Source organism: Lutjanus erythropterus, chromosome 15 (genome assembly GCF_056507025.1).
Source record: "Lutjanus erythropterus isolate fLutEry1 chromosome 15, fLutEry1.hap2, whole genome shotgun sequence".
Lineage (NCBI taxonomy): Eukaryota > Metazoa > Chordata > Actinopteri > Lutjaniformes > Lutjanidae > Lutjanus > Lutjanus erythropterus.
Window position 1 is genome coordinate 35,583,397 of NC_139331.1, and position 13,764 is coordinate 35,597,160.

Genomic DNA, 13,764 nt, shown 5'->3' on the forward strand with positions numbered 1-13,764 from the left:
TGATCCACAGATTTCATTGTGAGCAGTTTCAGGGAGGAACTAGTTTCTTTCTAAGAGAAATAAAGTAGTTCCTGCATGAAACCACTCAAAACAAGGTCTGTGGATGAAAAAGCAAAGAAAGAATCACAATAAATCATAATATTGAATTATAATACTAAGTAAAAAGATATAATGTCATATTTAACCTTAGAAAAGAGAAGAGAAATGTATTTATTTATTTATTGTTGTTGTTTTGGGTGCTTTGAGCACCACAAGCCGAGTGCCATCTAGTCTCATTATATCGGAGAGAACCAGACGTATATGTCATGAGCTTACGTTGGGTTTGGGCTGTATTATTATTGTTTTTTGTTTTTTTTTTCTTCCCAATTTTGTTGTTGTCAATTCAAATTCCACCCATGTTTTGTCCCTGTCACTGAAAACTCCTATTTTTTGGTGAATAGAGGGAAGCTTGTTACTAAAAATGTTGGGTTGTAATCGGGTTCAGGGTGAAATACGCTAAGAAGGGACAGGTTTGGGTCGGGTTCGGGTCAGGTTCGGACAGGATTTTATCGGACTTGGGCCTTTTCTGGCTCAACTTTTCAGCCACAATTAAAGTTCTAGTACTTCTTCACTTTTAATGCAATAAAGAAGTTTAGAAGAAGAAGCATCTACTTTTACCAGAGTCTTATCTGTACTTCTACTTGAGTTCAGAATGTGCTCCCCTTTCAGTCATCTTACCAAACTCACCCCATATTAAATAAACGGGTGTGACTGGGCTGCAGAGATCCTCGACGGTAGGGTTGGCAGACGTATCAGCCATAAGACATGAAATAAGAGCTGCCAGGCTGCCAGGCTCTGGTCCAGGGGAGGTTTCACACCTGTAATTTTGTTCTGGATCAAACTAAAAAGTCTGAAAGTCCAGACCAAATGAGGTAAGTGTGACAGGGCCCTAAAATCTAAAGTTTGCTAAATCCGTAGACCAGACCATTGTTGGCTCATGCAGGCTTAAACAGTTATTTACATTGTTCCATGTGAGGTTCTGTCTATCTTGGAGGGCATATTCGCTTCTGGAGCAAACATCAGATCCGTGACGCTTCCACCGGGACGTGAAGAGTGATGAAAGCATCCGAGTTCAGCCAACAGAGGACATAAGTGTTTATTTATTCCTGGGAGCTAAAACCTACAGTGTCAGGCTTACAGCTCGTCCTGCACAGTGTGTACCGAGGTCCTCTGCAACAAACGTATGCACTTTCACAAAGCCCCCTGGAATCCACATGTCTAACCCAAATGTGATGAATTATTCATCTGCTGGAGAAATAAAAAATCCCATCTGTTGGCTCTGGTTTGTTCGAAAAATACTCATCTCAGCTCACCTCAGCAGCCAAAATGACTGATGCGCTCTCCCTCTGAATCTATTGTCTTTCTTTAGGGGAACAACACCTATATTAGCTGCTGTGAGGAGGGAATAGATCAGGATTTCAAAAAGATCTCACCTTTCCGGGCCGGAAAAACACTCTGGTCAGACCGAACTTGTAGTCATTCTCATCCAGTCCCAGAGCTTTGAATAGAGCCTGCAACACAAACACGAGGCACATTGATAAACATGGAAATGTGGACGTATTAAAATGATAATAAAAGCTTGGATCGGGGGCCGGAGGACAGACCTTGCAGAAGAGACGGGGGTCGAGGCGGCAGAGTTTCGGAGGCATGTACTTCTGGTACATGTTGTAGAGTTCGTGGAAAGGAGCTCTGGAGGGGAAGCCACCCTGCATCAGGTCCAGCACCGACACCATGCCTACAGAAGACGGGAAGAGACACACAAAGAGAATTTCATTGGACAGGAAGTTCCTTCAGCTCTCAGACAGTCACGTCAGTTTAACTAGAAGAACATCAAATCTCCACCAAGTATCAAAATCTGTCAAACACCAAAAGCTGGCATCTGGTCAGCCCTTGTTTTTCATTCTTTGATTGGACAGATCCTGACATAAATCAAAAGTCTGAACAGAAAAGGAGAAAATCCGCACACCGAAAAAGCTCCCGTTCATTTATTAGTGTGATGTCGAAATGTCATGCTAATAAATGAACGGGAGCTTTTTTTTGTGTGCAGGTTTTTTCCTTCTCTATTACGATATTTTTGTGATCCAGCAGCAAACCCATTAGGCTCAGGGATGTGTGTTTTTTTCACATTGTTTTTCATAAATCAAAAAAGTTTGCCAATTTTGTTTTCTTTTGACAAAATTCTTGTTTGTCTACCTCTCTGTGCCTGCAGATCCAGGTTCAGTAAAAAAAAATCAAAAATGCAAATCTCCTTCAAAAGCAATCCAAGGCACATTGTAATTACAAAAATGACCAACATGTTTCGACCAACACATCTCAGCAGAATGAGCACAAAATACCTCACGTATCCAAAGAGATGATTTAGATTTTTTGTTGTCATTATGTTTGATAATTCATAAATAAAATCAATCAACATTTAAGAACTTTTTTGTTAGCATGCTAATATTGACCAACTGTGGTCATTAGCTGAGTGTCATTTCTTTAGCTGATATTTGGTCATAAACCTAAAGACTGTACAAATCAAAACCTTAATTTGTGCATCAAACTTCATGGCATTACATCAAATAGCGTCGAAACAATTTACACAAAAACAAAAACGTCAACATCAATGCAGCACTGGTAGAAAAGTCAGAGGATCATCAGTAAATATCTTTGGAAATCACTCCACACATCAGCTGCACTACGACTATAAAACCTCAAACAATCCTCTATTTACACAAAAACATCATTGTGGGTGAGCTCACAGTAATCTCAGGCATTACAGATCTAATAAATTTTAAATAACTAAATCATAACACTGCTGTAAAAGTCTGGCACTGCTGGGCTGCATCCCAATTAGCATCATTTGTCTGCCCTGTGTACATTCCACTTTGTGACATTTTCCCCTTTTTGTCGGCGCCGTCTGTCCGTGTTTACGTCGTCCTGATGTCCCCTCTGTTCCCTTTAACATATTAAATGAGTTTGTTTAGAAAGACCCCCCCTGTAAACTCGGCTGATCTGGTCTCTTTGATGTATTATTAGTCATCTCATTTCTGGTCTGATTCTCAGAGCTCAGCAGACAGCAGACAGATGTTACCAGCTGCCTTTCAGTGTAAATCAATGTCAGCAGAGAGTAACTGTCATTAAGTTACTTCAAAATCCTTTTGCATTACATGTTTGTTTATGGTATGTTGTCAGTCTCCTGCACATCATTAAGTGCATTCAGGTTCACAGAATATGTAACGTCACATTCCTCAGTGAATATTTGTTTATTGCTTCTATAACAGGAAATATATATTATTTAGTATATTTTCAGTTCCAAACTATTTTAATCTGAGAGGTGACTAATTAAAAGCCGTCTCTCTTTTTGAGGAACATTTATCTATCAGCCAGAAGTAGATAAATAGATAAATAGTTTTGCTTCACGTTTTGTCTGTGTACACAGAGGTATTCTGTCATGAACAAGTGTTGACTTGTAGGTGAAAAGTAAAGAGAAAATCAAACTTATTAGAATTAAACCTTTCGTGGAATTTAATCATGTAATAGCTGTGCATTGGACACAAACTGACTGACCGTCACCATCCACACAGCCGCACTGCCAGCAAGGCTAAAAAAAATACAGCATGTGAACCAAATTCTGTGGAGGAGAAAAGTGGAAAGCACTTTATTCTACTGAGCGGTACAACTTTTTCAGCCTTGAACCTTTTACAATACGACTTTCCTCTTGTGTATTCAGATAAAACTGAAACCGTGATTGTAGGCCCCCGAGCTGCACATAACTCATATCAGACCTCCAATTGTAATTGCTGTACAGTTTCCCAAAGGATACGATAAAAAAAAAGGATCTTTGTGTCACCCTGTCTCGAGACATCTTCCTCAACAATTACAATTACAGTGAGGCAATTTCCAAAAGCGCGCATGTTCACCTCAGAGCTCTTTTGGGGAGAAGACACTTAAACCAGATCCATTCTTCTGCTTAAAAAACAAAACAAAAACTGAAGCTTCTCTGCGAGAAATATTCAATGTGTTCGAGCCAAGTGGGTCATGTGAACCGGGGTTCCTGAACAGTTTATCCCGGTGTTAGTCTCCCTCCACTGGTTCCCTGTGAAAATCACTCACTGGTTATTAAGTCCTACTTCTAACTTACAAGGTATTATACAGCTTCAATATGTCACTGATTGACTTAAGCCTTCTAAGCCTTCTGTACTTTCTGCTCAGGAGAACGAGCTCAGAGCCGCTCCGGTCAGAGAATCCACTCCTGTGACAGGATACGATCAAATCTACATCTCGTCTTCAGGGTTACAAACTTCTTTTTGTGTTTATTTTCTTCTGTTTGTATGCGGCTTGTTAAAATGTTTGAATACATGTTAAAGTGTGACGTGAATAATGCAGGATCCTGGGTCTCAGCACTCAGATCTTTACTGAAACTTTTCCATTCTAGTGCAGGAATAAAACCTGAGTCCGTGTCAGAGTGACTGAACAGTTGTTGATTATAATTAATGACATTAAATGCTTATTTTTGAGACAGTATGTTATAAGTACAGTCCATTTTGTATACTATAATTTGGTTCTGGTTCAGTCAAAAGTGTTTAATTATAAATTCAGTGAGAATTTATAGAAGGAATTCTGCCCTGTAGACCAAAAAACAAGACTGTGAGTCTACAGCCCTGCTAGTGGCTCTGTGAGGCTGTACTAAATGACCTAACATGCTCACAGAGACGTGAACAAAATTCTATCCAAAACAACCCAAAACCCGACCCTCGTTAGCATCTTTCAGCCCAAACCCAATTACAGCCCGACGTTTTTCTTAACAAGCTTCCCTCTACGTCCCAAACAGTCGGAGTTGGAGTTGGCGATGAGTAAATCTGCTATAAAAATTCAAATAAATAATTATAGTACAGCCTAACCCGACCCAAACCCGTCGGGTCCCGTTTTTGCACCAAGTATTCTTTCTTTATCTGTCTGTGGAATTAATAGTAGAATGTTTTTTGCAGTAACTCTGTGTTCGACCTCGCTGCTGCACACTTCCACGTACGCATGTTCACGTGACATGTTTTGGTAGCGGCGTGCCCACTGATGACGCCCCTTGGAAATCAAGAATGGACTGAGATGCTCCAAACTAGGTTGCGTTTGTGAATTAGTCTGTCGATACCAGTCTGAAAAAAACTGAGATAAGCAGCACTTTTGAAAAGCCTGAAGCCAAAGAATGTTTTAGCTTTTAAAAAAATGACCTATAATGTAAAAGATCACAGTGTTGCAGGTAGTCCCAGTCAGTATTCTGCTGATCTCTACTCTGTTCATTTCCATTCCTCTCGAGCCACAGAACGGCTTGTATGGCGATTTTCAATTTAACACCCACATCAGCCGCTAATCATCAATCAGGCAGGAGGTGCACAGTTTAAAGCCTTTTCAACATGAATTAAACTTATTCCAACCTCAAGGCTCTGAAGTGATCTGACTCAGAATCTGAAAAAGGCCTCTTCACACGGAAAAAGAAACTATACTAAAAAATCACTACAGTTCATGTGAAGCACAAGTTTATTATTGAATATCTTTAATAAAAGAGATCAAAGTGAGAAACTGAGGTTACCTACAACCCCGTAACAGTAATTGGTTTTCATATTGTAGGTTTGGGCCTTTTGGGTCGCTGAACATCTATTCTGGACCTAACCATGTCATGTTGGTACACAGAGGCCTCCCCCGTCTAATCCAAACTATCAACGCTTCGATTCCCAGTCCAATAAAACTGATAAAGAGCTTGCCGGGGTGCAGTATCTGACCAGGGCATCGCCGAGTTTGTGTGGATGAAAGCAAAAATCGGACTCTCTGAGGATATTAAACCCGAGCTCATAATTTCTTTTCTTTCAAACCTGAGAGGAGGAGAGGGGGCTTTCGTTCTTTTTTGGTTTGGGGAAGAGGAAAAGTTTAAGAAAACGGTCTCAAACTCACAAAGCAACAACACAGGATGCAGGAAATAAAGGCAGTGAGGGACTTTGTGATAAGCAAAGAACAAACATGTTATCCGCAGGTTTCTGAAGGGTTCACCGAGTCAAATTTAAGACTTTTTAAAACCTAATTAATACCTCTTAGGATTTATTTTAATACCCTTTTTACAATCATATCATCCAAAGTATAAAAGAACGATGGAAGTTATTTCTTTTTCAGTACTTCACAGTAAGTTATAACAATATTTCCTCATGATGTGATTAAATTGGCACAGCCTGGATCCAGATAAGTGTCAGAAAATGAAAAGGTTGGATTAACCAACTGATTTAAGGTCATTTAAGCTTCTCAGCTGCTGTAGCTGCAGTGTTCGCCTGATTCTGACTGGAACTAACGGACTGAACAGCCTCCTGCAGCACAATCTACTGTCACAACAATCACAGTTTTACTTTATTACTGTTGGTGTGTAAGGCAAGAGAAAATATCTCAGACGTTTTTTAAATCTCTGGACGGTGAATCACCTGCTGATGATGACTGTGACACAGACGAAGGCTCCAGGACGAGCAGGTGAGCCGACGTCGAGGTGAGATTCTTTTGTCAGTTTAACGAACCTGAACTTTGGGTGTTTTTCTGTTAAAGTTTTATAAAAGTTTTTTTTCTTAGAATCAGTGTGATGAACTTTGGTTATAAGTATATTTTTCCTGAAGGTACATTTTAGAAACAAGACGTCTTTGTCGGTCGTCGGTGTTTTGGATGGTGAGTCACTGCTGATGTCTTCTGTCCCTCTGTTTGTCCTTGGTTCTTTATCTTTGTGTTTTCTTTAAGAGGTTTCTTGACATTTTCTATTCATTCACGGTTTTATTCCTTCAACTTTCAACAATGCTGCGTAAAAGTTTTACTTAGTAACAGTATTTAAGTGGAGGAGACACAAAAAACAGGATGCTCCAATGACGGATATGTTAAAAGCGCTTCACCGAAAGATTAAAATCAGTGACGTGCACACGTAGATGCTAACAAACAGCTCGTTTTTAACACTTCAGCTGAGGTATAGGGATGACAAATGACCTCTGAGAAAAAAAAACACAAAACAGAAAAGTCTGTTAGGCTCCAGATAAATATTTTAGTTATCTTTCTTTTAGGACATTTTCTAAAAAGGCAGCATGTAAATCTTCCTCAGGCCTGAGGAAGCTCTTGCTGCAGACCATAATGTTGCCTTTTAAGAAGAAATAAAGACAATTAAAATATTTATTTGGAGCTTAACAGGGTGCAGACTGTTCTCCTTTGTACCCTTCAGTGATATTTCATTATTATATTGTCTCACACCTGAACATTTTTGCCTGGATTTCTTATTATAATGTGTGCAATATTCAATACTTTCAGTCAAGTGTATTATCATTCAGTGTGCAATATCAATATTTTACTCAGGTTAATTCTTAATTTCACTGTACAATAATCAGGTGTATTATCATCACTAGTTCCTCTGCTGAGTCTCCAAACAAACTATTTTCACATTTCCCCCTTGTCCTGCTTTATGGTCTATTTTAATCTAAATGGGATCATCAGAAACTCATTAAGAAACTGTTTACTGAGGTCATAAATCAACTGAGAAGTACCATCATTTTACTCATCGGCTTACATACAATCAGACCTCTTTTTGCAACCAGTGGAGTTGCTGCTACTCTGTTTTCTCTCTCCTCACTCGCACAAAACAAGCGCTCCCCCTCCCCTCTCCTGTCTCTCCTCTTCGTTTCCTTCCGCGTTGCACCACCAGACTTTCATGACGTGCAGTTGTGGAATAAGTTTGGGTTTTATACAAAAGATGACTAATAAAATGTTAATACCACTGTCTCCTTCTCTCTGTCTCTCCTGTTACTGGATTTAGTAAAACTATCAGGGTTTTTGATGAAAGAAACCCTCAGTTCATGGTCGAGTACCAGGATTTGATTCAGATTGATAATCATTTTTAAATCACAGGAATATCTTCAACTCTACCCTCAAAAAAAAAGTTTGAAGTTTCAGAATCTACTGGAACGGACGCCTGATTTCACATTCAACTAGTAACCACAACATCCCCAGACTCACCTGAGTTGTCCAGTGAGGAAAAACTTTACAAACTTTGTGAAATGCTTTTTTGTTTTTTTGACAAATTCATAATCATTTGGGCCTTTGTGTAAATTTGCAAATTTTCTACATTACTAAATTATCTAATTCTTTGTTTAAAAAGCAAACATTGCGTCCACTTGTCCCAGTGTGTTGGCTACTCTATCTTGATGAAGGATACGTCTCGTTAATGTAATAAAAAAATTCAGCAGGGCAGGTTAGTGCAGCACAGAGCACCGCACAGTTATTTCTGATTAAAAATTTCCCACCTGTGTTGCTTTAATTTTCCACACAGATCTGTTGAATAGCATCTCTTTGAGCATTTATGGCACAGAATAGAAGATATCTGTGACTAGAGGCTGTATATCCGTATTAATCAGGATTTCAGGACAGGCTGTCTAAAAGAATTCAGGTAAAACATGATTATTGTCTGGATTTAAGTCGATGCCACTGACCAGAGCACTGCAGCTGGGAGAGAATCTGAGCTCCTTCAAACTGGTGGCTGATCATCTTCAGGTTTGGCTTAATGCAGCGGATGAAGCTGGAGCCCTGCAGGAGAGGAGGAGGGAGACATGGAGTAAGAACGAGGGAAACATCAGGGAGAAAAGGAGGATGCATGGGGGAATGAAGGAAGGAAACAATGAGGAGAGAAGGAGGCAACATGGAGCAGTGAAGGAGGGAAACGTGGACAGAAACAAGATTACAGAGACACGAAGAGGAACCGAAATCATTCCAGTAACAGCAGGAACCACAGAGTGAATCAGAAATTCATGACATCCATCACACTCTGACTCTCCGAGCGTCTCAGGGGAAACCAGAGGTGTTTGTCTCTCATGAAATGTACAGAAAACCGCAGCTGTAACATAAAATCATCACGTTGTAAAGACAGGAGAGGAAACACTGACCGTGCTGCGGAGTTTGTCCAGGAGAATATTCAGCTGCATCTGCAGGAAGAAAACAAGAGGAAGATTTCTGTTGAAGAATCTGTGTGATCAAAGAGATGCAGATCAGAGTTTTAGCTTCTGTAAACCTCAGTGGGCTCAGCTGGTCTACAAATCTGGTTAATGTAGTTTGTTAGTTTTATTTAGTCATGTCAAACAATCCTCACATGGGGTTTGAAGACAGCTTTGATCAAACAAAATAAAAATAAATAAATAAATAAATAAACTTAACAAGCATTTTCCAGTAACACATATGATATGAAAGCAAAAGTATAACATTTTTATAAAGAGGTATTTGTATATATTTTCAAATAATATGCATTTATATATAAATAATGATAAAGAAATGCCACAACTTTAAAGTTTGCTCCTGATAAAAGCATTTTTCTAAATTTCTTTTATTTATTGAGTATTTGGCTAACATGAAGGAACTCTAAAGTTCTGACCTTTTGTGTACTCAACAATTTTTGAAAACTCAAACCTTCAAGTTTATCTAAAGAAGAAGAGTAAATTATCTCAACAAAACATTATTAGCTGGTAAAACTTTTTTTTCAAGACATAAGAAGTTTGTGCTGGACTCAAAACTTGAAATTCTTTTGAAGTAAGCTGACATTTTTCTGGGAACAAACATTTGGTATAATGCACCAGGAAACAACAAACGAACAAACAAAAAAACCCAGAGAGGAACTACTTTTCAAGGCACTGAAAGGTTTCTTCAGCCTGTTGGAAAGTATGATTATTATAATGATGTTCCCAGAACTTAATGTAGACCCTGATCCCTGCAGTGGACCTGGTCCATCATGAGAGTTCCTGCGGTTTACGTGACTGTTCGGATCGGAGTCAGAAATGGCGATAATTAAACCAAGACGTTACAAGACTCGTCACAGTAAATGATCAAAAAGAAACAGGGCTGCAACTAATGATCGTTTTCATCATCGATGTCCAAGTTCATGTCCTCAAATGTCTTGATTTGTCCACAACCCGAAGATATTCAGTTTACTGTCAGAGAGGAGTGAGGAAACCAGAAAATATTCACATTTAAGAAGCTGAAATCAGAGAATTCCATTTTTTTTTTTCTTTTAAAAAGAAATTATTAGTAAAACCGTGGGCTCACATAAACACCAGTGTAGTTTTAGTATTTGTGCTTTTGTTTTTTCAAACAGTCTTTGCTGTGAACTCCACAGTGAAACTCTCCTCCTCTCGATACGATCTAATTTCTCTCACAGAGTCAACAGTTTGCTCTCAGCTGCAGATCAGATATGAAGTCAAACACATGCGTGATTAAGTCGAGGTCGAAATCTCCTGATCTGTAATGATGCATAACCTCACCGGCAGTCGGAAGCCAAGTGCTCTGGCTGATAGCCCTCAGAGCCCGCAGAGCTTGTGCCAGACTTTCAATTGGTTATTGTATTATTGTCTGGAACCAAAGGCAACTATTAATCTGAGACTGTTGAGCTCCACAGTTTGTGGCTGGAGATGTTGCTGAGGTGGACGAGCGGGGGGAACCAGAGGGAGAAAAGACTTTGTCCCTGATAAGCTTTTGTAAAGAGAAGCCTTTCACTTTGGTATGCATTAGCAGGAATCCTCTTACTTAGCAGGCTGTCGCGGGTCAAGACGGATTAATTCTTCACTTTTGATGGGACTCACTTGGAATACCAGCAGGGCAGAGCTTCTTCTGATAAGCAAAACTTTTACAAATTCGCACCATCGACATCTTTGTTCAGCGGCTGAGGTGCAAATCATCGCAGGGCTGAAGAGTTTTAATTCCAGGCGTTTGTTTTATCCAGCTTGGAGGCCCCGTGAGCCGGGTGGAGTTTCTGATAAGGTTTTGTCTTTGTAAAATTTTCAGGATCTGCATTTTTTACAATCATTTTCACTATTATTCTCTTTTAACATTGTTTAATATTTTTAAAGTTGAGTCAGATTAACAATCTAAACAAAAACTGCTACAAAAGAAAAGCTTCTTTCATCAGACTCTTTTATTATTGATGAATCATCAATAGCTTCTCCTCATTATTGGTTCCTCACAGTGCTGATGATGCATTATTCAGGCTAATTCAGGCAGATTATTTGAAGTGACTGTGGACACGAGGAGCGCCTGCGTTGTGTGAATGCAAATAAATGTATAGTAATTAGAGTAAATAATGTAACCACAGAGGAGCGTGCAGTAAAGACAAACAAACCACGATCAAACAGTGACAGATTGTGGCGGCTGCTAGCAGCTATCAGCAGAACAACGGTGTCCTCGTTTGTCCGATCTGATCTGAACATTGATAATCATATCTGTGTTCTTTAGCTGATGCTCTAATCACAGAAACGTAACAACTATAGCTGGAGGAAATTCAGACTTGACACGTTGGTGCCATTTTAACCAAAGAACAGGTTGTAATCAGTAGAATCTGATGGTACAAGCTGCAGTTTTCTGCCATTTATTTGGGTCAGGTCCTCAGGAACAATGCTGGGCCGAGAGGGGATTCTGGTGCAGCGGCCATGTTTGGCACCGCAAGAATTTTTCCACATATAAAGTTTGTCTTTCTGAGCATCACAAAGACCCTGAATTCAAACTTTTGTCATCAGAATTTAATTCAGGTCTAGAAAGCTGCATCATTTTTGTTAGGAGGAATCTGCTGGTATGATCTATGGTCTAATTTTTTTAGTGTATTTGCTTCAGTGAGCAACTTTCATAAGAATAAATGAGGCCATCTTAAATAAAGTATCCAGTTTTTCTTAATACGTCCATGATTAAGGTTTATAACCTTTGGAGGACAGTTGATAAAACCGTCTAACCTCGCAGAGACTAAACTAAAGGTGCATTTAGGTGCTCTTTGTCAACTTAATAAGTTGAAAATTCCTTGGAGAAAAAAGCACAAAGACAACATATTCATTGTTTTACCAAGTTGTGACGGGAGCAACAAAAGACTGTGAAAGTTGTCGAATTCTCCAGAAACACCTGTTTGGGAACACTGGACGAGTAAACAGGTGAATTAATAACAGGTAGGCTCACATGTTCACAAGTACAGATGATTTGTGAATTAATTCTTCCTGCTTTTATTTACTTTTTAGGTAGCATCCCAACTTTTTTAGGATCTGGGGTCGTATAACAGAACGAGTCAAACAGCACAGTTTCAACTCAACCTAAATCAGCACTTGAGGCATTTATACTGCAGTATCTATATAACTTTACTGTCAGTATTCCTTTCATCTGTGGAGAATTGGTCCAGGCTGCTAAAAAGAACCAGTACTGTAGTGAATGGCTGACTTGTTTCCTCCTCCTTTAAAGTTCAGATGTCTGCAGAGCGCTCTTCTGTGAAGCTGCACTCTGTATGAATAGTAATATATAAACGCAGACTTTGGATTATTCAATTATTTATGTCCTCTGGTGGCGTTTTCATCCGTCCTGTTCCTCTGATGCAATTCCATTCAACACATTTCATAAATACAAAAACATTCAGGTGATGTGATTCAGTAAAAGCCATCAGAACGGACCGTGAAGCGACTCTGGTTTTGTGTTTCACATTCACGTGTTAAAGAGCGTTGACTTATCAGCCGTGTCTGGATGGATCTTTGTGATGCGACACCTTCGTTATGAGGCGTTGGGACGCAGCCACGCTGTCTGGTTATAATGAAAACCTACAGGCCCTCCACGGCTCATGGTCCCCCTCTCCGTCGTTCCAGCCAGGAGGCAGCGTCTCCGTCACCTCGGCTGACTCAGATTTATCACTGCTCATTTTTCGCCGTCGCCCCCTCGCTCCTCCTCCACGCCCAGAGCTCTGTTCCCGTCTGCCTGTGTGGATCCTCCTCTACACCTTTTGAACTTTAATCATCGCTCGGATAGAGAGGGGGCGCGGGACGGAGGAGGCGGAGGACCGGCGGGATGAGGAGGCTTTAGGAAAACACCACAGGTAACACAGCTCAAAGGTAATAAGAACTCAATCTACTCGGCTTCCAGTCCAAATCCACCCTGAGAGGAGCTCAGAGCGTCAGGACTCTCACAGATCTGCTGAATGTTTCCCACCATCATAAAACAGTCTGCAGACACACACCTTAAGACAACATTTAAAATGATATGATAGTGTTTGATACTTTACAAAGTATTAAAGTAATAAAATTTACCTTAAAACATTTGTCATTTCATGGGTCAATAAATTAGTCAAAAATTCTAAAAAATGATTCACTTATTTTTTCTAAGCAAAAATGCCAAAATCACTGGTTCAAACTTCTCAAATATGAATATTCTGTGTTTTTCCTCCCAATATTGACAAAATAATGTCTCTGAGAAGTACATAAACACATTTAAGAAGTTGGAATCAGAGAATTGTAACTTTTTTTCTTTAAAAAAAAAAAGTCTGAAACTGATTAATTGATTATCAAAATAGCTGGCACATAATTAAATAATCAACTAATCGATAATTAATTGTTGCAGCTCTACTTGAGTTTGTTGTTTTGTATCAGGAAAATATCATAATCAATAAATGTCGGTCTGTTTGTACATGAACTTTTGGAATAGTTATTATAATTTATTTAATTTAAAACACAAAAAAACAAGGGAAAATATTGTCTGAAACTACCTTTAAAGGACAGTGAGTCCAATAATTTAATAATTATTAATTATAATAATTTAATAAGGGATTCTTATCAAAAATTTGGTTTCTTTTAAAATTCAAATATCAGATGATCAAATAAAGAAAGGGGGGAATAAACCCGAACATTAGTCGGCTGTGATTCCACCTCACAGGAGCACAAAGACGTGTTAAAAGAACTTTTC

At 39.2% G+C, this 13,764-nt stretch overlaps 1 protein-coding gene across 2 annotated transcripts in view; it reads right to left on the reverse strand.

The window, feature by feature from the left end:
* The window catches only part of LOC146314840 (unconventional myosin-VI), a 196,396-nt gene that overhangs the window by 71,980 nt on the left and 110,652 nt on the right, over positions 1-13,764 (reverse strand). For both annotated transcript variants that reach the window (XM_084737001.1, XM_084737000.1), the window contains exons 19-22: positions 8,964-9,002; positions 8,514-8,607; positions 1,644-1,774; positions 1,473-1,550 (exon numbers count right to left, since the gene is read on the reverse strand). In XM_084737001.1, the coding sequence (XP_084593127.1) occupies positions 1,473-1,550; positions 1,644-1,774; positions 8,514-8,607; positions 8,964-9,002 (342 nt within the window). The remainder of the gene's footprint in view (positions 1-1,472; positions 1,551-1,643; positions 1,775-8,513; positions 8,608-8,963; positions 9,003-13,764) is intronic.